The sequence below is a fragment of the Pipistrellus hanaki genome, assembly GCF_964339955.1.
Source record: "Pipistrellus hanaki genome assembly, chromosome: 5".
Taxonomy (NCBI): domain Eukaryota; kingdom Metazoa; phylum Chordata; class Mammalia; order Chiroptera; family Vespertilionidae; genus Pipistrellus; species Pipistrellus hanaki.
Window position 1 is genome coordinate 74161155 of NC_140507.1, and position 21100 is coordinate 74182254.

General features: G+C 49.2%; 1 protein-coding gene across 4 annotated transcripts in view; it reads right to left on the reverse strand.

The window, feature by feature from the left end:
- The window catches only part of MLLT1 (MLLT1 super elongation complex subunit), a 68052-nt gene that overhangs the window by 11866 nt on the left and 35086 nt on the right, over positions 1–21100 (reverse strand). For 3 of the 4 annotated variants that reach the window (XM_084885577.1, XM_084885576.1, XM_084885579.1), the window contains 3 exons: positions 8283–8426; positions 4694–4819; positions 442–996 (listed from right to left, as the gene is read on the reverse strand). In XM_084885577.1, coding sequence (XP_084741703.1) covers positions 442–996; positions 4694–4819; positions 8283–8426 — 825 coding nt within the window. The remainder of the gene's footprint in view (positions 1–441; positions 997–4693; positions 4820–8282; positions 8427–21100) is intronic. The other variant, XM_084885578.1, reaches the window with a different exon arrangement.

The following is a 21100-nucleotide window of genomic DNA, read 5'->3' on the forward strand; positions in this document are numbered from 1 at the left end:
CAACATTAAACTTCTAGGCCAGCCATGTGGTGGCTGGGGAAGGGACAACAGTAAGACACAATCACCCACCCTGATCCCCAAGTGGCCACCAAGACCCTGGGCCATGCAAGGGGCTCCCAAGGTAAAGAGCTCAGAACCCAGGTACCAGACCATCATGTTCTACCAGAGCCATCCTTCCTAAGCACCATTTCCACAGAGTCCTCACAGTCAGGCTTTATCATCCTTGACAGAAGGGGAAACTGAGGCATAGCGAGGTGATCAGGTATGTCCAAAACTACAAGGAGCAAGTGGGAGCTCTGGGCCTGAGATCCCAATCTCCCCGTCTAATGTTTGGGTTAACAAGAATTTCGATGGCAAAGAGCCAGAAAAGCTGATAAGGACAGGGGATTCAAAGAGCCAGAGAAGAAGATAAGGTGTTGATGGGAAAAGGGGGCTTCTCACCTCTGTCTTGAAGGAAGCCTCGTCCTCCGAGTTGGACTCCTCCACCTCTGGGGGCTTTTTGATCTCCCGGGGCTCATTCTCAGCCTTGATCTTCTCCACTTTGGTGCTACCCTTGTCCTTGGCCGACTTTTTGTCTGAGAAGGAGGAAGATGAGGTGCGGGGCGAAGTGCTAGGGGCGCTCCTGGACCCCTTGGAGCTGCTCTTCTTCTGCTTTTTGGCACTGGGCTTGGGTGAGTCAGTGGTAGCTGGCCGCTTGCTGGAAGACTTGGACGGTGGTGGGGGGGGGGGACCACCCTTGGGGGACAGGCTCTCCAGTTTGGTCTCCTTCAGGGCCATCTTGGGCTCCTTAAATGCAGCCTTGGGTGGCGGGGCCTTCTCCTCCTTGGGTGGCCGGCCCTCAACCAGCTTCCGTGAGGCGTCCTTGGCACTCCGGGACTGCTCACGCTCTGGCTCCTTGGAGGGGCCTTTGCTCTCCGAGTCTTTGCGGGGCCGCTCCCGGTGCTCCTTGGCTGTCTTATGGGCCTTGCAGGCCTTGCCGCCCTCCCTGCTGGCGTCCTGAAATATCAGGCGGGAATGGAGAAAGACACAGTCAAACGGCATCTCAGGTCGCCCTGCTCCACTTTCCCTACCACCCTTACAAAGTATAATCCACCTGGATTCAGACTCAGCAAGAGAAAATCTTCCAAACAGCAAAAAAGTAAGGCAGCAGGTGAGAATTTTAAATGGAGCTTTCCCTTTAAACTACTAGGAAGTGTCAGCAGGTCCCAGGCGACTACAGGCTAAGACTCCCCTCTGAATTGAACTGACTTTCCCTGAGCGATTCAAGAACAACACAGTGAGTCAGGCAGAGAAAGACAGATACACAGACCCCCTCCAGCTCAGACACCTTGCAGCCCCCACTGGGGGCACTAGCAGACAGGCCCCTTTCTGTCCCCACCACTAAGCCTATATGCCTCCTGCCTGGTCACCCCAAACCAGCGTGACTTGCCAGGCAAAATGGTTCTTTGATCCACAGCACTCACTGAGTGTCTGCTGGATTCTGGGTGTTGTGCAGGACCAACAACTCCTGACTTAGAATTGAAGCCACCTGGACGGCTTTTCTATAATGTGTACATTTCCAGGGAAATTCAGAGAATTCAAGGTGGACCAGCCAGGTCATGGAACTCTGGCTAGGAACAGAGGCAGAAAGCAGCCCTGCTCCAGGCTGCTGGGAAAGCTGGGCCGGGGGACACCAACCCTGTGCGCTTCCTTGTTCACTTCCTCTGAACAAGGCTAAGACCACCTACCTCACCCTCACCATGATGGTGCAGGGGCCTGGCTGACAGAAAGCACTCAATCATGGGGGCTGCAGCCACCCCACACACAACTTCTACCCTTTGGTAGAAGTCTTGTCTGACACCTTGTTTGCTTCCTCCCTATCAAACCCCTTCAACATCCTGCACGTCCAGGGTTGCTGGACAGGTGCCCACCTGCCAAGGGCTCTGCCCCCAACGCAGTCAGGCAGGTGCACGGCTGGGCTCTGCAGCTCTCCAGACCAAAGCTCACCAGGAAACCAACAGCAACCAGACCCCAGGGTGGCATGCACCACCCGAGGCAGCCACACTTTACCAGCTCACTCTACGTGCCAAGAGGATGGGTGAGCCAGCTAAATGCCCAGAAGCAGGGCCTCTACTTCTTGCTCCCCGACACCACCTGACAGACTCTAACAATAAAGAGCTACAAGGACAGGCGGCACAGCCTTGACCACCTCAGATCTACTTGTTCACTGTCTTCTTAAAAATCCATAACCCACATCAGCGTCAAAGGTTCAGGGACAGCCTTGTGTGGAACATAGGCTCCTGCTGCCTCCCTGGAGAAACATCAGGCCCTGTGCCCTGGACCTGGCTCTTCTATCTCCAGGGCAGTGGGAAGGGGTACTCATAACAAGCCCCAGCTGACCATCTAAAGGGCATCTCCCTTGGGGCTGGTTGTGGAATGGGGTCAGTCCCTGGGGACTCCCCTCTCCAACAATCTCTCCCCTGAAGAGGGAGGCAAGAAGCAGACCTTAATGTGATTCCAGCCTCTTCTCGAAATATCTATACACACCCCAGGCTGTAGGAGTTGGCTCCAGCCCAAAGAGGTGGGGCAAAAGCACACCCAATAAACATATTTGTCAAAGGCCTCAGCACAGTTCCCACCATATCCCCCAGACCTGGGGTCGGACAAGCCTCCACTGCTGCCCAGGGTCTGCCCAGCAAGTAGGGCCTTCTGAGCAGTGGCTCTTTACCTGGAGGCCTGTATAGGTGCTGGAGAGCAGGGTCCCTGAAACCACACACTGAGTTCTGAGAGTAATGTGATCATTCACAGTCATGTTCTCAAAGCCACCAGTGAAGCAAATATAGCTAAGAACCAAGTTTTGGAGAAAGGTCATCCAGGCCAACTGGCTGATGTCAGACAGGGAGAAGCTACAGGTATGAAAGTCCAGGGGTGCTATGAGGTGGGGACTAAAAGGACTACCATCCTTGAAATATGAGTCTTTAAGAGCCCCATCCCTCTCCCAGGGGGCTCCAATTCCTGCCTTCCATGCTACTCTCTGAGGAGACATGAGGTGGGGACAAACCACCAGTGATCAATCCACCTAGGACTCCAAAAGCCAGACTCTCCAGCGGCCTCCAAGTTGGAGACCCTGATAAGCAAGGCTCTGCATGATCAAGCCCTTCGCTCCCAGTCCCCTCTGCCTGGAGCATGTGACCTGGCAATCACTCTTTGGGTCCAGGCAGCAGAGAACCAATCTGGGGGTACAGCCAGTACCCAAAGGGAGGTCCTCATCTGGAGGAAGAGGTTAGCGCACAGGTTATACCCTCCTAAAGAGCAGGTGAGGCTAATGGCTCAGAGTGAGTACAACAGGGGAGGAGGCTTCCAGCAGAGAAGAATCTGCCTCGTGCTGCCTGAGAAACCCACAAAAGAGCCTCCTAAAATATACCACCCTTGTGGCTGAAGAAAGTTTCGGGACACGGAGGGGTCCAGTGAGAAAGGACATGAGTAACTCCAACCGATACAATTCCACTGGTCACCAGAGTGTCCTTACTACCTGCAGGGCATCTCTTCATGGGGTTTTGGTTGACTTACAAACGACACATACAGAAGAAATGACAATTTCTATCCTTCCTAGGTTGCATGGACTTCCAGACAAATGAGTGGCCGAGAGAGAAACTGCCAAGATCTCTAGCAAGAAGTTCTCTTCCATTTGATGTCCATAAGGCTCAGGAAAGATGGGCCAGAAGGTTGGATGGGGACAACTCTTAGACCTGCACTCCATACTTAAGGGCTTAAATCGGACGAGTCTGAGGAGTTCAGAGACTCACTGGCCTGGGGGAAGTGCCAGAAAGACCCTGCCTGGGTAATGTCGCTCTCCTCTAGCACTGCTGATGAATAAGGCTGAAATTTGGCCTGAGAACTCAAGCTGTCCCATGTGGGGTGCCCCAGGCACACAACAGAGGAGTGAAACAAGAAAAATGCCAGGTTGAGAAGTGTATAAACGTGTGGGGTCGGTGGCACAAAGACAAGCAGCTGCCCTGAGAGCCGGATGAAACCTGCCTCCGGGACATGAAGCTGTGTAGGTGGCTGTGGGGGAACGGGACAAACACTCAGTTTCTGTTACGTTGTGACACCACCAGGAGGGCTCTGGAAGACAGTGTGCCACTCACTGGCTGGGCTGAGAGAAGATGATAAAATGTTTCTTCTTAGGGAAAATCAGCTCACTCACCCACATGGTTCTATCTGGCTCTTCCCCCAAGTAAGCTTTCTCTGTGGAGGTTTGCCCAAGAAAGAAGCCAAACCTGGAACGGGCCGGGAGAAAGCATCAGCCCTGATGGACAAAGTGTCCTGGCTGCACTCAGGAGACCTGAGAAGGTAGACAGTGGTAGCTGCAGTGGACACTCTGTCCATGGCTCCCAACCATGTGAGGCTAGCTTGGGGTTTTGTCGGAGTGGTCCTAAGCCCACTGACTCTGAGGGAGGGGGGAGAACAGGGCAGGCTCTCTGGCCTCAAGAGGAACAGGGTAAAGAGCTATGATTACCAGTCTGTTCTATGCACCCCAGTGGGGGCCGCCCCTTCTGACTAAGTGGCAGAGAGCAGCCACAGGGAGCAGAGACAGCTCCAAGAGAAAGATGCCAAGGGACCGAGTCCAGCTCTGCAGAGGGAGCACCCTGAGCCCAGGACCCTCTGCTGGGCCCCAGTGCTCCCATGTGACTGGGCCTTCCACCTCACTAACCTTGGAGCCGTGGGACGGTTTGGTCTTCTTGGGGTCAGAGAAGGCAGAGAGTGGAATTGTGGGTAACATGGGGTAGTCAGGACTGGGCCTGGACACCGTTTCTGCTCCTTCGGGCATTACCATCACCTAGTGATAAAGAAGAGACAGATGTTATCAATGAGCAAGGAGGCAGGCTGGAAATCCGATGGGCAAGAGAAAGTTGGTTTGCGGGAGTGCAGCTAGAGGTGTCCAAGCCTCCTTCTGGGGGAGGGGGCCAGGGAGAGCCTGGGCGTCAGTTTCCCAAGAGAGTCCACGGCATTTCCTCTGTGAAGGTCTGGGTGCTGAGTGCTCAGAGCGAAGCAGGCTCGTGGTGAAGAGCAAAGAGAAGCAGGGTCCAAGGATGGCTGGGTCCAGGTGCAGTAGGCACAGTCTTGGGGAGGAGGGCACTCTGCTAAGAAGACTGGCAGTTTGTGCGAGAAGCACAAGGAGGCAGCTGTGGCCAAAGCGGCCTGCATGCTGCAGGTAAGAAAGACCAGAAGCATGAAGGTGAGAAGCCAGGCAGACACCCACTCTGGGAAGGCGTGTGGCGGAGAAAGCAATTTCTGTTGGATGTGTGTATCATGACTTCACCGGGTCCCAATCTCCTGGGGGAGCCTCACTCCTCCACTCTCAGGTGAATAAAGTTGACGGAAACAGGGAGCGAGTAGCAAAGCCAAGGCAAGAGGTAATTGCAAGGGGGCAGGGCCCAGTTCTCTGCAAAAGCCACCTTGCTGGAGCCTGCAGGAGAGGGACATGAGCTCTGCCTTTGTAAACTACTAGGAGGAGGAAGGATCTGGGCTCCTGCCAAGAGGTGCTCCTGGTAACACCTGCTCAGGTCCAGTGAGGCTCCTATGGCGCCTGCTGAAGGAAGAGAAAACCCGAGGGCAAGTTCTCAAAATATAGACACTGGAAGCTCACACTACCTCTCAGAAGGAGCCTTCCAGCTGACAACAAAACAGAACAAAAGAATGAAGGTCATGTAAAAAAGAAAGAAAGCATTCAGCTTTAATAACCTTGAGCACCTAGGATTCATGACAAGCTCAACCTTTCATCTGAGGAGGCGGATGGAATGCCCAGTCAGGTCACAGGGACACCAGGTTGAAAGGATGGCAGTAGAGCATTTCATGCCACTCCAGCCTCCACCCCTGACTCTGAGGCAGTGAGGCTCGGGGCCGAGTTGCTCACCAGAGACGTCTCACTATAACACAGCGCCCAGAACCTGCCTGACCCAGGCCAGCATGGCTAAGGATGACCAGGTCTCGGGAAATAACCATACTCTAAGGCCAGCAAGGACAATGCACAAGGTTAGAGAAGCGGCTGACAGCCTAAACCGGGAGAACAGACAGGTTCCCTCAGAAGTCTGAGTCCATTCCCTTGCAGACCGTGCCTTTTCCCTTTGTTTTCATTTCTCTCTTCACAGGAACATCCTATTCTGATGCTATGCCAAGAGAATGTAGTGAAGGCCTTGCATCTTTCTCTCTTTAACAATCTTTTTTTTTTGGGGGGGGGGGGGAAGTTAAGTGAATAAATGAATCTACTTCTACCTGCAGGTCAGGGCTTCATGAGGATACACCTCACTCATTGGAAATACAGGCACTCACCGCTGATGGAGCAAAGGATGAGATTCGATGCTGAGGTGACAAGCAGGGCTGGCCTCTGACCGTCTAGAAAAGTGGCCAAGCCATTCTGGTCACCGCCAAGGAAGTATCTGAACCTCTATGAGGAATTACAGAACTCATGTGCCCCCCAGTGAGGGGCAATACAGAAAGCAGATTTCACCAACTTACAGATCGTATGGTCCTTCAGTTCTTCTAGCACGAATGTCAACACAGATGAGCCTGTGGTCATTTGCCACCAGATGGTAAATACCAGCCCCACTGGGAACACTCAGAGCTCCAGACTGGCTAACACAAGGGCCACAACTCAGGTCTTAGGAGCAACTGTCCCATAAAGGTCCCAGGGTGCTCCTAAGACCCGAGAGCACTGTTCCGCTTTCAAACCAAAGCAAGCCCCCAAGGGAAACAAAAAAGGTTCCTAACCAGACAACCAGTTCTCTGGGCAGCCCTCACCAAGGGTGAAAAGTGCCCCCAGAGACCACCACACCACCACCCAAAGGCTTTCCTTTCCCTTCCTCTCTCCTGGGCTGGCCCTTCCCAAACTGCAAGGCGGACCTGCCATCCCAACCTCTCTCCCTCAATGCCTCATGCCTCCTCCCCCCTGCCCCTCCCATTTTATAGGGTTAGGTGATGCATAGTAAGCCTACATCTCTTCAGAGCAAAGAAAACCTGATGCAGGGGGGGATGGTCCCTTGGTCTTGGGGCTCTAAGAGGCCCATGGAGTACTGACTGAGTGTCTGTCTCCCTGAGAGGTGACTTTAGAACCTTTGGGTATCACCTTGGGGAAATATTTTGGAAATAAGGTAGAGAGGCAGAGCTGAAGAGAATGCTGAACCTGGAAACTCCACACCACTTCCTTGGTTCTTTTAGAACTCCCAGGCAAACTTCCGGATTTGTCAACAGATTCCAATGCCTTCCTGTTCTGTTACTAAATTCCATTAGCAATCACATGCTAGGTCCAAATCCCAGACTAATCTTTTGTTAGGGACATGGCAGAAGTTACTCAAATTTTCTTTTCTTTCTTTTTTTTTTTTTTTTAATAAAAGACAACAACTAAATTAAATGAAGAGAAAAGGACTTCTCCCTAGATCCAAATAAACTCAGCCCACACTCCTTTTATTCACGGGGGAGGTGGGCCTGCCACACACACATACACATTCTCTCATGACCTGGACCTGAATCCTTCACTGAAGGCACTACTGGCAGCAAGGCAAACGTTCACTAACAGGTGGCTTTAGGATATCCTATGTCCTCAGCCTGCCACCTCCCTCAGCACACATAGTCCAGCCTGCAGCCAAGCGTCTTGCCTCCTCCACAGCCAATCATCCATCAGCACCAAGCACCCCACCCCCATTCTCCAAGAGCTAACACATGCTCCTGGCACTCTGCCATCATACCAAGATGCTGGCCACACAACTCACTAGAGATATAGGTTCAGAGAGCTGACACCTTCATCTGGCCTCACAAGGACAGAACTGTCAGGTGGCATGCATCATCAAGGACCCTGCAGAGAGCCACTGCTATTTCCCTAGATGATGGGGCTCCAGCATGGCCTTGCCAATCTGGTTAAAAGTTGGTTCCAGTGCCTCACCACACTGACAGGCTGGTCTCATGCCCACTCCTTCCCCCACGCCCAATTTTATGGAAGAAGATGCTAATTAATCACAGCCAACCTGAAAGCTACAGGGATAACTAGCAACTAGTCATTCCCAGCTGACAACATCCCAGCGCTGACTCAGGATACCTGGGTCCTATCCAGTGCTGCCAGGTGCTACCTGTGCAACCTGCCTCTCTGAGTATCAGGTGCCCAGCCATAGGCTGAAGAGACATGCCTGGGAGATCCCAAGGCACCCCCAGCACCAAAGTTCCCAGTTCAGGAAGCAGAGATGGATCCATGACAGAAAAGATACATCCGTTTGAGCAGGGGCAGGGCCCACCTGCTCCGGCACACTCACCCCGCCAGCCATCAGGAGCTTGTACCGGAACTCAACAGTGGGGTTGTTGAAGGTGAGCTTCTCACAGCGCAGGTGGTTTACAGGCGGGTTGCCCTCCAGGTTCAGGAACAGGTCATAGGTGAAGCAAACCTTCCTTGGCTCCTCCTTAAATAAAGAAAACAAGGAAGTCTGTTTCAGACAGTGGTCGGGAGACAGCTACAGGAAAGAGGTGAACACCTGCTCGCCAGTGCCAGCCCCCGTCTTTCTTTTTTCTTTGCTTGGCCTCCACATCTCTCTGTGTGCCTAATTTTCATCTACCCAGTTACCCAAAATGAACTAACTTATCTTTGCAGAGGACCCAGCAAAGCAGGCTCCACAACAGAAGCAGAGATCATTAAGAATGATGCTTTGGAGGGTTATTGGAAATATTCTTGCTGATGGCTTTTACAACCCCTATGCACACACACTATCCCTTGAGCCCTCTCAGTACTGGCCAACAAATGGAAAAACCAAGGCTCAAAGACATACAGCTGCTAAGTGACAGTGCTGAGACCTGATTGCAGGCTCTGAGGTCCATGATCCTACCACCCCACTCCTTTCCCAGAAGGAAAATTTTTCTAAAGATAAATAAATTGCCAATAAACACTTAGAAAGCTGTTCAGTGTCAATAATCATTAGGACCCAGCAAATCAAAATCAGACCACTAGGATGGCAATTGTTAAAAATAACTAGAAAATAAATGTTGGTGAGGGAAAACTGGATCCCTGTGCATTGCTTATGATGATGAAAAATGGTGCCATCACTTTGGAAAACTATCTGGGAAAATGTTAAAATAGAATACATATTATATGACCCATATATCTCTCCTAGATATACTAGTATACCCCTAATAAATGAAAACAAACATCCACACAAAACCTTGACATCTATACCCATAGCAGCATTATTCACAGCAGCCCAAACTGGAAACAACCCAGTGTCCACCCACTGATGGACGAATGGATAAACACAAAGTGGTCCATCCAGACAGTAAAATATTACTCAGCCATAAAAAGGAGTAAAGCTCTGACACTTGCTACAATGTGGGCGAACCATGAAAACATGATGCTCAGTGAGAGAATCCCGACACTCAAGACCACAGAGATTCCATTTATATGAAACTAGAGACCCAGTGCGCGCCCAGCCCCGCCCTGTGCGAGCCACGGGCCCCGCCTCCGCTGTGCCAGCCCCACATGAGCCCCAGCCCACGAGAGGTGCTCCATGCACCTCCTGGCGACCATCCATAGGCTGAAGAGACATGCCTGGGAGACCCCAAGGCACCCCCGGCACCAAAGTTCCCATTACGGCGTCAGGACCACAGGCTTTTTATGATATAGACTAGGGGCCCGGTGCACAAAATTCATGCACTGGGAGGGGTCTATCAGCCCTGCCTGCCCCCTCTCACATACTGGGAGCCCTCAGGGGATGTCCTACTGATGACTTAGGCCCGCTCCCCATTGGGAGTGGACCTAAACCGCAGTCTGGCCTCCCTTTGTGGGAGATGTCTAGGCTGATCAGGGGAAGGCACCAGTCCCATCACCCCACTGCTGCAGCCATTGCCAGTCACCACAGCTGCCTGTGTCTGTTCAATGTGCCCACATACTCATTTACTCTACAAAAACTTAATGGGTACCTGCTATGTGTTCACAGCAGTGATACTGACATGACACAGACTACAAACTATGTAACATCACATTGTAGAGCAGTTACAATGGCCAGGTACTTTTCCAAGCACTCATTTTGTATGAATGTTTTATAGCCCAAACAGATGCTCTTACTGTCCCCATTTCACAGATGAAGAAGTTGAAACAGAGGCTGTAATCTGCCCGGTGCCATGCGGCTGGTCAGTGTGGAGCCAAGATTCACTATGGGCAGGTGGTATTCTCTGGAATCCCTCAGGAGGATTTCCTGCCCACACAAAACAAACAGGTCAAAGCAACAGCTCTAAACAAGAGACCAGGAAGAGTTCCATATGACTTCCCAGAGATGGGTGGTGCAGGCCAAAGCTGGGGGCAGCACCAGGGCCAGGGAGAGTCCTCACTGAGGGACCAGCATGTGCCCTGCAGCTGAGGTGTGGCTCAAAGTACACTGAGAAAGACTGACCAGAGCTCCCTCTGGACAAGCCGGAGAAGCCTGAGAACTTCCAGGAGGGCGGCCCTGGGAAACCATCCTCCGGAGAAAAGTCAAGACACAGCCAGCACCACAGCACCCCGGTGAGGCAGCAGAATACTCAGTGAGGTGTGGCCACATTCAAGCTGGTTTTGTTTGTTTGTTTGTTTGTTGTTGTTGTTTTTAGAGAGAGAGAGAGAGAGAGAGAGAGAGAGAGAGAGAGAGAGAGAGAGAAAAACATCAATAAGTTGCCTTCTGCAAGACCTCTACCAAAGGTCAAGCTGGCAACCCAGGCATGTGCCCTGACTGGAATCAAACTGTCAACCCAATGGTGCATGGGATGATGCCCAACCAACCGAGCCACACCAGCCAGCGCAACAGGATGGATCTTAATCCAATATACTGGTGTCCTTATAAAAGGGGGAAATTTGGACACAGGCTCACACAGAGGAAGAACACCGTGTGAAGATAAAGGCAGAAACCAGGGTGACACTTCTATAGGCCAAGAAACTCCAAAGATTGCCAGCAAGCCACCAGACGGGTCAGCACTCCCAGAGTAACATCCTTAGTCCAGCCAGACCCTACACATGGCCCACTTTAAACAAAGGCAGCTGAGGCCTGCCTCAACTGCTTTCAGACCAGGCTGTGAGCAGCCACTCACTCCCCAGGCCAGCATCTCCCTGACCTCAGCAAACTAAGATGTGGAAGAACTTGCTAAACTGGTGCTAGCTACTAAAGCCAATGCGTATGCACCTGTCCTCAGTGTGTGGGGAGTCCAGAACATGAGAGTTCACATGGGCCAGGCAAGCCCTGGCATGGGGGCAAATCAAGGCAAACGGGGCTAGCTGGGAGCTCCCAATGCTGCCCTCTCCACCACCTCAGAACCCCCCTCTATTCCCTGAGGCTGTCTCCAGGGCCCTGCCCCTCGTGCAGCTAGCAGAGCTGACCCTGGAGGATCCTGGGTTTACTACCCAACCCTGGGTGAAAATGGAAGAGTAACCTCAGACTGCTGGCAATCCAGAAGCCTGGCTCCTCAGAATCCCTCACCATCTTAACCCTGCCCACACTTGTACCTGAGGCCTGTTTGATTTTCCTTTATGAGAGGCCCTGGGTTCATGTATGCTAGGCTTTAAAAAAAAGTCAAATCTGAATCTGATCACAGCCCTGGGATATAATAATCAGTTTACTGGGCTTCTGCCAGCAACATCCCCATAGGACCAATAATACAGATCTTTATTTTTATTTAATTTATTTATTTTTGTTAATCTTCACACAAGAATTTTTTTTAGAGAAAGTGGGAGGGAAGGAACGAGGAGAGAGAGAAAAACATCGACCTGAGAGAGTCACATCAATTGGCTGCCTCCGGCACACACCTTGACCAGAGCCAGGGATCGAACCTGACCAGGTTCGTGCCCTTGACTGGGAATCGGATCCACAACCCTTCCACGTGTGGGCTGACGCTCTAATCACTAAGCACACCAGCCAGGGTGATTTGGCTTTTTATTTTTAAATATATCTTTATTGATTTCAGAGAGGAAGAGAGAAGGAGAGATAGAAACATCAATCTCTCTTACATCAATATTTATCTTTTTCTGTCTCTCCCCCCTCCCTTTCACTCTCTCAAAAAATATCAATGAAAAAATATCCTCAGGCAAGGATTAACAAAAAACATACTTTAATGTAGCACAACTCAGAAAAGTATAGTGAATGGATGGAATCTACTGTATGATGAAAATGCTACACCACACAATACAATATACAGATGGTGTAGAATTGCACACCTGAAACCTATATAATTTTATTAACCAATGTCACCCTAATAAACGCAATAAAAAAGTTGTTTTTTTAAATGCTACAAATAGAGGGCAAGCACAGCAGCCTCCTTCCCAGAGCTTGGCTGCAGGCTCCAGCAGCCCCGCCCCACCTGCCTGCCCTGTCCTGCCCAGCCCAGCCCAGCCAGGGGGAGGTGGGCTTTTAGGAGTTTTCAGCTCCACGTGGAGAGATTTTGATCAGCCCTCGCTCCCAGGGTTTCACTCTAACTCACAGACTGCGACCAGGAGTGGCTTGGGCTCCCACAGTTTGTAGTCAGGCAGATCTCCACCGCCGACTCAGCTCCACCCAAGATGTTGTGTTAACACCTTGGCAGGTTTGGCCTGAAGCTGGTGCGCAGGCGGCCCCTGGAGTGGAGGGAGAGGTCTGGCGGGGGCCTGGCCCAGTGCCTGAGCACCCTGGACCTGGTGGCCCTTGGGGTGGGCAGCACCTTGGGGGCGGGCGTGTACATCCTGGCAGGGGAGGTGGCCAAGGACAAGGTGGGCCTGGCCATCGTCCTCTGCTTCTTCTTGGCTGCAGTGATGTCCGTGCTGTCGGGCTGTGCTATGTGGAGTTCGGGGTGCGGGTGCCCTGCTCCGGGTCTGCCTATCTCTACAGCTTCGTCACTGTGGGACAGCTGTGCGCCTTCATCACTGGGTGGAACTTCATCCTCTCCTATGTCATTGGGAGCACCAGTGTGGCCAGGGCCTGGAGCGCCACCATCGACAGCCTGACCGGGTACCACATGTCTCGGGCGCTGCAGGAGAGGGTGCCTCTGCGAGTGCCCTTCTTGACCAACTACCTGGACTTCTTTGAGCTAGGCCTGGTGCTGCTGCTCACAGGTGTACTGGTCCACGCCCCGAACTCCGCATAGCACAGCCCAGACAGCACGGATGTCACAGCGAGGGCTGATAAAAATCTCTCCACATGGAGCTGGAAACTCCTAAAAACCCACCTCCCCCAGGCTGGGCAGGGCAGGGCAGGCAGGTGGGGCGGGGCTGGAATGGAACCAGGAACCCTTCAGTCTGCAGGCCAATGCTCTATGCACTGAGCCAAACCAGTAGGGCATCACAGTGGATTCTGAAGCATATTCTCCACATAAATGGCATTCTAGCTGGATCTCTTTTGGCATAATTGTTACACGTTTGAATGGATAGCACACAGGTTGCTATCTTAAAAAAGGCCAACCAGCCGAAGCTGGTTTGGCTCAGTGGATAGAGTGTTGGCCTGCAGACTGAAGGGTCCTGGTTTCGATTCTGGTCAAGGGCATTGTACCTTGGTTGCGGGCACATCCCCAGTGGGGGGTGTGCAGGAGGCAGCTGATCAATGATTCTCTCTCATTGATGTTTCTAGCTCTCTATCCCTCTCTCTTCCTCTCTGTAAAAAATAAATAAAATATATTTTTTTTAAAAAAAAAAAAAAAAAAAAAAGGCCAACCAAATAGGCCTCACTTGCCTCCTGCAAAGCACCAATAGCTGTGCTCTGGAAACACAAAGTTTTGAATTTATGAACAATTTCTCACACCAGACGCTGGAAGGGAAGTTTGCAAATCATTAGTTCAGTGGACTTCTGAAAACATCTAATTTTACTGAGCTCCAAGGTACCAAATCAGGCCTATAACAATGTTTCTTCACTCCTCCAGCAGAGGGTGCACTCTTGTGAGCAACTTTTGTAGTCAGTTGCTTCCTTGGTACTTTACCACTGGTTGATTAGCGGGCAGACTGCTTTGTAAGAGCTAGGGTACAGAGACTTTCTAACTTTCTCCTTCAGCTGTAGTTTGGCAAGCTAGAGACTGTGAACACCTCTGTATTCATTTTTAGGTTTTTTACATTAAATAAATTTAATATATATGCTTGGCTCCACCCCCAGCCTTTCTTAAGGTGCTGCATCTGAGTATCTACCTACTACCTACTGTGACTATCCTGGAAAGGGATGCAGGCACTGAGAGGGCAAGCCCCATCCCAGGTCCTTCTTGGCCACCTGCCCACTACCAGCACCACTTAGCCAACCTTCCCCAGGGCTAGGCATTGTGGTACAGAGTTTATCTAGCACTTATCTCATCCTCACAAATTCTCACCATCCATCAGGAAAGAAAACTGAGATTTAGTGGCATTTAATCACTTATCAAGGCCACAGAAAACAAATAAAGGCCAGACCTGTGAGTACATGTGCCTTGGCCTCTGACATCTTCCTGTGGATGCAGCCCTGACCACACGGTGAGCTAAAGCCGGAATGCTCCAAGGCAGCAAAAGAGAACTGCTCACCACCAGGTAGACAGTAAGGGAAGAAACACGGAAAAAATGCCCCTAAGCAAACCCCACCAAACCTGAAATTCCACTTTCAGCATTCAATGCTATGAGCTCATGAACAAATGTTTGCGGAGGGTCACCAGGCAGCACTGCAGTAGTGAGAGATCGAGAAAAGGAACAGGAAAAATTCTCAATAGGAAAGTTGGGGGAATCACAGTTGGTCTAGCTGAGGGAAGAGTTCTGTAGATGTCACAAAGAATGAGGGAGAGTTATATGCGCTGACACGGGAGGGTCCGGAGCTCTGTAGGTTAAAAATGTGCCCATATGCACACACATACCACAGAACAAAATATTTCTGGGAGGATTTACAACCAGTGCTCATAGTGGTTACTTCAAGGAAGTGGGCTAGAAACAGGACTCCAATTCTTTGTGTCACTTTTGTAGTTAGAAGAAGAAAAAGCTTCAAAAATCCTAAGAAAAACAGTGCAATGTGAGCTGAAAACTGTGTGTTTTAAGGTCTGAGACCTCCTGGATGCCAAAGCAGCTCTGCTCCCATCTCACCGGTCCATCTTTTTTTTTTTTTTACTTACTTATTTATTTTTCTTTTATTGATTTTTTACAGAGAGGAAGAGAGAGGGATAGAGAGTTAGAAACATCTATGAGAGAGAATCACCCCTCACTGGGGACGTGCCCGCAACCAAGGCACATGCCCTTGACCGGAATCAAACCCGGGACCCTTCAGTCCGCAAGCCGACGCTCTATCCACTGAGCCAAACTGGTTTCGGCTCACTGGTCCATCTTGTTGAGCCTCAGTAAAAGGAGAAAATAAAACCAGAGGGTTCTGAGTGTATGAGGGGGAAAAAGGAGAAAAAACTGTAACTCTAGCTGGCAGGACGGCATGGGCAGCATCAGTCTGGGCTCTTACCACATCTGACTGACCTGCTAGGAAGGCCAGGGGAACCCTCAGAGCTGGCCAGGACCAGGTACAGTAAGAATAGTCACCACAGAGCACTGTGGGCAACGGTGAGAGGCAAACCATTGAAAGAAAGGACTGTCTCTAGAGATCAGGGGTGCAAGGAATATTTTCTTTTTCTACCTTTGAATTCTGAACATAACGGTGCAAGCCAGTTGAGGGTACTCTCAGAGCAAAGTGACGGAGGGGCAGACTCTGGAGCTAAGCTTGTTCTTGCACTTACTGAGTCACCTTGAGCAGGTTACATCACCTATTTGTACCTCAGCTTCTTCACTTGCGAAGTGGAAAGAACAGAACCCACCCATATATGAGTGCTCAAAAATGCTGGTCATCATTACACACAGATATGAAAAGAGCTCCAGGACAAGCTGATACTGATGAAGGAAAGCTAACGGCACAACTGTGAATCTAACTGGAATTCCATTGCTGTCAAAAGACTTTACTTCAACACAAGTATAAAACAGGGAACCATTCTGGATGACAGACACCCATTCACTTCTTGAGAGATCAAAAAGATTAGGAGATATAAAGGGATAGAAAAGGAAAAATACCATTTTTCTACTCTGCATGCTTCAGTATTATCCGAATTTATGGTAACCTGAATATATTCACTTACTGCTAAGCAATTGGAAATTAAAATAAGGCAGAAAAGGCACATGCTACATTTCATTTTAAAGACCCTGTGTCATGAAAACAGATAAATACTTTTATACTGAAAGCAATCTTCTATTATCTGGAGTCTTCATGCAATGATTGATCCCCATTATAACACCAGAAAGAAGAAAGAATGAGAATATAAATATAAATACACACATGAAATGGTACTCTGACAAAGAAACCTGGACCAAAGAATATGATGAAACCTGGAAGAAAGAATATGATGTCCCCAGGATGAGATCGTAAAAGCTCAAAGCCAAGGGGACGAGAGAATCCTTAGCCTGCTCCTGAACCTCACCTCCCCTGCCCAGTCTAAGAGAGATCACCACTCCCACACCCTATGGTGGCTGCTAAACAGAGACACAAGAGCCAGTTATACAAAATGTGGGACAACCTCTCTCAAATCCTGAGCTGAGGCTGTCTGTCTGAACCTGCAGCTCTGACCCCCACAAAGGTGAGGGGCTGGGATGATAGTGCCAAGCACCCCCACATTACTTCCTGCCCCCCCTGTACTCTACTATATCCCTCCCTCACTTTGCGATGAATTATGTGATTCCCGTCTTTATAGGAAAACACATAGTCAGGGGAGAGGTTCTCAGGGTAGCTGACTCCAGGACAGTGCCCCCACTCCTTAATGGAGTAGGCAGGAGTGGGGGTGGACCCAGCCCTGGGGTGTCAGTGATCAATCAGCATGGGTCAGGCTGTGCCTCCTCTCACACACATGCGCTCTTTCAAAACACTTCTCTTTGAGGCAGCTCCAGACACTGACTGCCCTCTTGGAAATACAGATACTTTTAGGGTCCCACATCATGAAACAGAAAGATGCTCCAGGGAAAGACAAACCAAGCCACACAGCTGGCTGCATTCATGTGGCTTGTCACAACTCGGCAGCCCCCAACCTTTCCCTGAGTCTCCTCACACAATGTCTCTTCTGTTCTGGCTCCTTGGCAATTCACCAGGGAGAGCAGGCCTCTCAGCCACTCAACCAGCTGATTATCCCTATGCAGGGCAGCAGACTCCTTGGGGCGGGGTTGGCAGCTCCTCCATCCAAGGACTCAGGGTGAGGGAATCAGACAATGGTGACTCCAGAGGGGCATGCTGAACCAGGGTAATCTGGGTTCCCACTTAATAACTTGAGACCAGTTTTCACATACCAAGTCTCAATTTAAACTGAGAGTAAAGACCATCCAGGCCCAACATAAGTGGGTTTTTACAGCTCAGAGCCACTTCTATTCTAGAGGATGAGGGGGGATGGAGGATTGGGTGGCTCTGGAATCTACCACATCACGTTGCCAGGCCCGCCATACCGCCTATACAGCTGCCACACCTCGCCAAGCACAAGTCAGCAAGGACGTGTTCAAGAAGCTGCAACAGAGGGCTAGAGGCTGAGGAACCAGTGCTATTTTACAAAACCATTTCAGACAAAAACTCCACACACTTCCTAATAAAATGTACCAAAATATCCTTTCTGGGACTCTGGACAGCAGCCTATGAGTAAAGCCATGGGAAATTAGTGAATGTTAGCGCTCCCTGCCCAATAATAACTTGTTGTGGGAGGCGGGGGAGGGCAGGGAGGATGGCAAATAACCAAACTAAACTTCTCCACATTTTACCTTTTCTGAAAGTGTTTTATTAAATTGACAGTACATCCACAATGAAGGAGCTTCAGACCAGAGGAAATGGGGTTAAGGTCAGTTGCAAGGGATGGCTGAGATGCAGGTTTGATACTAAAACATACCCAGGCCAGCATTCCTGCCTAATAAACATCCACAGGCACAGGTGGCACTGCTGGCCAGAAGTGGGCATGACAACATCATAGCAGATTTCTTCAGTTTCCATCCTATGATTGATTCTCTTTTCTCCTCTCAGTGTCACCAATCACAAACCAGAAACACACAACTAAGGAGCAAGTATCTTTAATTTGAAAAAGCAAAATTAGATTAGCTGCCCCACACCTGCTCACAACCAGCACCAAACCCTCCAGGTCCACTCCACAGGCTCTCACCCCCCACACCGACCCTGCTTCCTAACAGACACCAAAACTCAGTCAAGTGCTTCCTATTTGGCAGCCACTGAATTACTTCCTGAAAAGGCTGGTCCAGGTCTGCTTTGTAATGTGGCTGTGCTACCACAAAATAATCTGGGACAGGCAGGAGAGGGCGCCTGGCTTAGGATTCTGAAGCCGTGACCACAAGATCTTATGCCCAAAGAGATAGATGAGACCAGAAGGATCAAAGGAATCAACCCTTTACTGAGAGTCTAATAGCACATTACCTCACCACACATAGGCTAAAAGGTCTTTTTAAAAAGCGTGATCATGTCATCTCCCAGCTTAACTCTGATAACTCCCCAATGCTCCTAATGAGTGGCTCTGCCAACCTCACCGGCCTGTCCCCTGCGCCTTTCAAGCCCTGATGTGTCTGACTCTTCACCTTCACACTCTGCAGCTTTTACCTGGGAAGAGGTCTGCCCGTCCTCAGGGCCCAGATGACTTTTCCCCACACAAGTCTCTGAGTAAACCTCGATTCCTAAGGGAAATCTTGCCCAATACCCCCAACCCTTTCTAACTGGGTCCCCGTAATACTTGTATCGTCCACCATTGCTGCGTCAGTGCACAGATGATTTGTTCTGCTGTAGCCATGTTCATAACTGCCTGATTAGTACCTCTCACCCTGTTGGTCTGGGAGCTCACAAGACTTGGGACTGTGTGCAATTTGGTTCCCAGTATGTCCTAGACTCAGTAAATATTTGCTACATGAACCAATTAACACTAAAGCAAAGGGCAGAAGAAAATCCATTCCTCCCCTTCATTAAAAATAAACCAATTTTTCTGAAAAACTCTCAACTGCAAAGAATTAAAGACAGTGGCATAACCTACTAGAAACCATCTTCCCATCAAAACTTCTTTCTGCCTCTTTAAACAGCTGTTTTGGTGTGAGCTCCCAGTGGATAGCAAACAAATTTATGGGCCTGGATGGGGTCTGGCAAAGGGTTTCTAGATATAACACCAAAAACACAAACCATAAGAGAAAAAACAATGGTAAACTGTATTATCGAAATTCAAAACTCTTGCTGGACAAAAGAGACCATTGAGAAAATGAAAAGACAAGCCATAGACTTGGAGAAAATATCTGCAAATCAGATACTAGATATAGAGCTTAAAAAAATAAAACTCAACAGTAAGAAAACTAATCCAATGTTTTTTAAAGGCAAAAATTCTGAAAAGGAATTTCACCAAAGAAACAATAAACAAAAATATGCAAAGATGCTCAGTGTCATAAACCCTCAAGGAAATGTAAATCAAAACCTAATGACACTACACATTCACCAGAATAACTATAATCAGAAAGACAGAAAATGTGGATGAGAAACTGTGGAGAAATTAGAACACTCATACATGACTGGTGGGAATGTAAAATGGTGCAGCCACTGTGGAAAATGGTATGGAGGTTTCTCAGAGTTATTCACAGGATTACAAAAAGACCCAGCAAATCCACTCCTCAATATATGCTCAAGAGAAATGAAAACTTATATCCACATGCACAAAAACCTTATGCATAAAATAGCTAATAGGTGGAAGCAACCCAAATGCCCATCAATTGATAAATAAATACATAATATGTGGTCTATAAAATATATTCATCCATAAAGAAGTGGAAAACTGACACATACCACAATACGAATGAACCTAAAAAACATTACACCAGCTCCTGCCAGTGTGGTCAGGTTGGCTGCGCTTTGTCCCATGCACCTAGAGCGCTGTCCCGGTCAGGGTGCATGCCCAGGTTGCCAACCTAATCCCCAGTAAGGGGTGTGCAGGAGACAGCCAATCCATGTTTCCCTCTCGCTTGTTTCCTCTCCCTAAAACAATCAATAAAAACATATTTATTAAAAATACAGCACACATTACACTAAATAAAAGAAGCCAATCATAAAAGGCCCATAGCATTTGATTCCATTTCTATGAAATGTCCAGAACAGGCCTATCCACGGAGACAGATAGTAGGTCAGTAGTTGCCAGAGACTGGGGGAGGGGAATGGAGCGTGACTGCTAATGGGGGCAGGGCTTCCTTTAGGGTGATAAAAACATTCTAGAATTAGCAGCGATGGTTGTACAAATCTGAATATACTAAAAACCAATGAAATGTATACTTTAAATAAATTATATAGAATGTAAATTATGTCTCAATAAAGTTATTTTTTAAAAAGAGATATACAGCCTGGCCAGTGTGGCTCAGTGTCTGAGTGTCGACCTATGAACCAAGAGGTCATGGTTCAGTTCCTGGTCAGGACACCTGCCCGGGTTGCCGGCTCAATCCCCAATAGGGGGGTGGCGTGCAGGAGGCAGATTAATGGTTCTCTCTGAAATCAACAAAACTTTTTTTTTTTTAAAGAGGGAGTTACCACTACATACTTATTAGAAAGGCAAAAAGAAAACAAATAACCTTATAAAATGTTGATTAGATTGTAAGAGCATCTATTTTTTTTTAATCCTTACCCAAGGACATTTTTTTTTAGAAAAAGTGGAAGGGAGAGGGAGAGACAGAGAGGAAAACCAATGTGAGAGAGACACATCTATTGGTTGCCCCACACATGCTCTGGACCAGGGCCAGGAATCTGCAACTGGGGTAGATGCCCTTGACTGGAATTGTACCCGGGACTCTTTGGGCCACAGGCCGACGCTCTATCCACTGAGCCAAACCGGCTACGGCAAGAGCATCTAGAACCCACTTCCGCTGCTGGGGATGATGCAAAGGGGTATAGCCACTTAAGAAAACTGTGGGGCAGTTTCTTATAAAGTTAAATATACCTGTCCTGCAAGACCCAACAATCCCACTCTCTGGTATTAACTGCAAACTTACACTCACAAAAAAATGTGTATGCAAATGTTTAGGTCAACTTCACTCATATCGACCAACATGAGGAAACACCCAGGTGTTCTTCCCCAGCAAACAGATAAACAAAACACAGTGCATACAGACAAAGACAAATGAACTCTCTGA